Source organism: Eriocheir sinensis, chromosome 23 (genome assembly GCF_024679095.1).
Source record: "Eriocheir sinensis breed Jianghai 21 chromosome 23, ASM2467909v1, whole genome shotgun sequence".
In the NCBI taxonomy this organism is placed as follows: Eukaryota; Metazoa; Arthropoda; class Malacostraca; order Decapoda; family Varunidae; genus Eriocheir; species Eriocheir sinensis.
In genome coordinates, this window is record NC_066531.1 from 5,888,377 (window position 1) to 5,891,312 (window position 2,936).

At 44.6% G+C, this 2,936-nt stretch overlaps 1 protein-coding gene across 1 annotated transcript; it reads right to left on the reverse strand.

Moving 5' to 3' along the window:
* Positions 1 to 770: 770 nt before the first annotated feature.
* LOC127002558 (uncharacterized) lies at positions 771 to 2,719 on the reverse strand. The gene is made up of 3 exons (XM_050868639.1): positions 2,671 to 2,719; positions 1,814 to 2,032; positions 771 to 991 (listed from the first exon to the last, which is right to left on the reverse strand). Exons 1-3 carry the CDS (start codon positions 2,717 to 2,719, stop codon positions 771 to 773), a joined length of 489 nt encoding a protein of 162 aa, XP_050724596.1.
* Positions 2,720 to 2,936: the final 217 nt, after the last annotated feature.

The following is a 2,936-nucleotide window of genomic DNA, read 5'->3' on the forward strand; positions in this document are numbered from 1 at the left end:
GCCCAAACGTCAAAACACAGCTTGGGGAGGTTTCGTATTTTTTTGCCCAGCTGCTTAAAATGATTGAACTTGCTGTTGAATAATTGTTAGTGTTAAATTTGTAGCTATTTTGACTTCTGGCCTTGAGATAAGAGATTTACAGACATCCTCTCCAGCGAGAGGGCGTCTGTAAACACTTATCTTAAGACCAGAGGTCAAAATAGCTACGAACAATTATTTAACAGCAAGTTAAATAATTTTTAAGCTACTGGAGAGCAAAATAAAGCCCTGGGCAAAAAAAATACGAAACCTCCCAAGCTATGTTTTGTCCGTTTGGGCCGCTCAGGAGACTGCAGCCTGCGGCACATTCGCCCCTCACTGGTCACACACACCACACACAGACGCAAGCCTTAAAATCTGACCAGCAAAGGGTAAATTTTTTTTTTTTTCTACCAGCAGGTACCACATTTGGCTCCAAACGACAGCCAGTATTATTTTTTTCTGAAATAGAAAAAAGGAACTGAGTTAAGTTAAAACAGTACTTGTCTCCGAGTCGCCGCCGGATAGCCAATACGGTCCATTGCAGAGACCTCAAGTTGTCAAACATGAGGTCTCTGCAGGCGGGTGCTGCAGATAAACATGCACATTACTGTGGCAGTTTACCTGCAGCACACCGCATAGCAGCTGCAATCTCCGAACCAGCGCGAGCAATCGCTTGCTCCAACCTGTTGGTCATCCTTTCCACCGAAGTGTTGAGTGTCTTCTGCACTTCAATCATCTGCTCCAGTAGGTTAATGTCCTGTGCAGGATGTTGTGCAGTTCTCCGGTGGCTGGCTAAGGGTGGAGGTGGCTGGCTGGGCGGGTAGGAGGTGGCTGGCTGGGCGTGGGCAGAGTGTGGCTGGCTGGGCGGGTAGGGAGGTGGCTGGCTGGCAGGAGTGGCTGGCTGGGCGGGTGGGAGTGTGTGGCTGGCTGGCGGTGGGTGGTGGGGTGTTGAGGGCCTGGGCCTTGATGGCTGTCGTTTGGTGCCATAAATGCCCCATGAAAATGGTCATTTAGGGCTTTGCAGGTAGGTATAACCTCGGTGTGGTGTGTGTCCACTGAGGGGCGAATGTGACCTCCTCCACAGGTGTTGAGCATCCCAAACATTCTGTAAGAAAAACACAACATATAAATGTTTGCAGCTATTATTAAACTTGCTGTTGAATAATTGCTAGTTGAAATACTATGCTATTTGAGTGCCTCTGGCCTTAAGATAAGAATTAAATAACATCCTCTCCAGAATTAAGACTAAAATATCTTAAGACCAGTATTAGGTCTATTAAAAAACAATTATTTGACAGCGTTAAATCATTTTTTTTAGGCTACTGTAAAGCAAAATAAACAATCTTGGGCAAAAAAAATACATTTTGACCTCCCAAGCTGTATGTGTCCATTTCTCAAGAGAGTGTATGTGTAGTTCGCCCTCACTGTACACATAACAATATTAAAATCTGACAAAGGGTAAATCCTTTTTTTCTACCAGCAGGTACCACATATTGATCAAACGACAGCCAGTATTATTTTGTCTCAAATAGAAAAAAGGAACTGAGTTAAGTCAAAACAATTGTCTCTGAGGCCTCCACAGGATAGCCACATGACAATTTCTTCCGCCACTTGTCAAACATGTGTCTCTGGGACCTGAGAAGAAAGCAAAGATAATGCAACATTTGTGGCAGTTTATATGCACGCATCATCCCCCTGCAGCTGCAATCTCTGAACCAGCGCGAGCAATTGCTTGCTCCAGCCTGTCGGTCATCCTCTCCACATGAAGTGTTGAGTCTTCTGCACTTCAAACATCTGCTCCAGTGGTTAATGTCCATCAGGATGTTGCAGTTCCTGATGGCTGGGTCCTGGGAGTGTTCCTCTGGGCAGGTGGGAGTGTGGCTGTTTGAATTTGGTTTAACTGGCTGGATGTCGGGTGGGATGGCTGGGCAGGTGGAGTGTCTGGCTGGCTGGGAATGGGAGAATGTGGCTGGGCAGGTGGGAGTGTCTGGCTGGCAAGGATGGGAGCTGGCTGGGCGGATGGGAGTGTGGCTTCAGCCTCAGAGAAGTTGGTGACAGGGGCCCCTCCATTCCTGAAAGTGCCTGTAATTAGTATGCTACCTAAATCCCACTAAATGCATAAATCATACCATCCACTGGTATAACCTCTGTGGTGGGCTGCACCTGCCTCCACTCCTCTTCCTCCTCCTCCTCCTCCTCCTCCTCCTCTACAGGTGTTGCAGCATCCTGGTATTCTGTAAGGAAATCACAACATATAAATGCTGTACAGCGGTATTATTAAACCATTGCTAAGTTCCTACACCCTCCCGGGAGCCTTGAGGAATTTATGCCTCCTAGTGCCTAGATACTAAATATAATAAATTAAATTAATATTTACTGTAGAATTAAGACTAAAAATATATAACAAGTATTAGGTCTATTTCAAATGTGAAACTTGCTCCTAACGTATTGTGTTTTAGGTTGTAAATGTATATTACAACAATATAACTAATGTGTATACATTTTGACTTTCTGGTGTACACTGTGTAGTTAGCACAAGATATTATATGTGTAGTTAGTATTACACATAACAAAATTCAATGGTTAATCGTTATCATTCAGTAAGAATCATATTTCTGATCATAACGTAAATATATTTTTATGCCTCACCCTGTGTCAGCGCCAATTGGTCTGGGTTTGGAATCCCACGATGGCCCATGATGGCCTCCGCAGGAATTAAGCCTAGCACAATTTCATCTGCCACTGAGTAAGGTGTCTTCTGTGCTGGGCCGCCACCTAAGAAGAAAGGAAAATGATGAACGGTAATATTTTGCAGGCAGTTTATATGACGTTAACATCATCCCCCTGACTACCTTACACTGTTAATAAGAGAGGGAGATATTTGCCCGAAAAATTTGGCTTGGTTAGTATCAGCA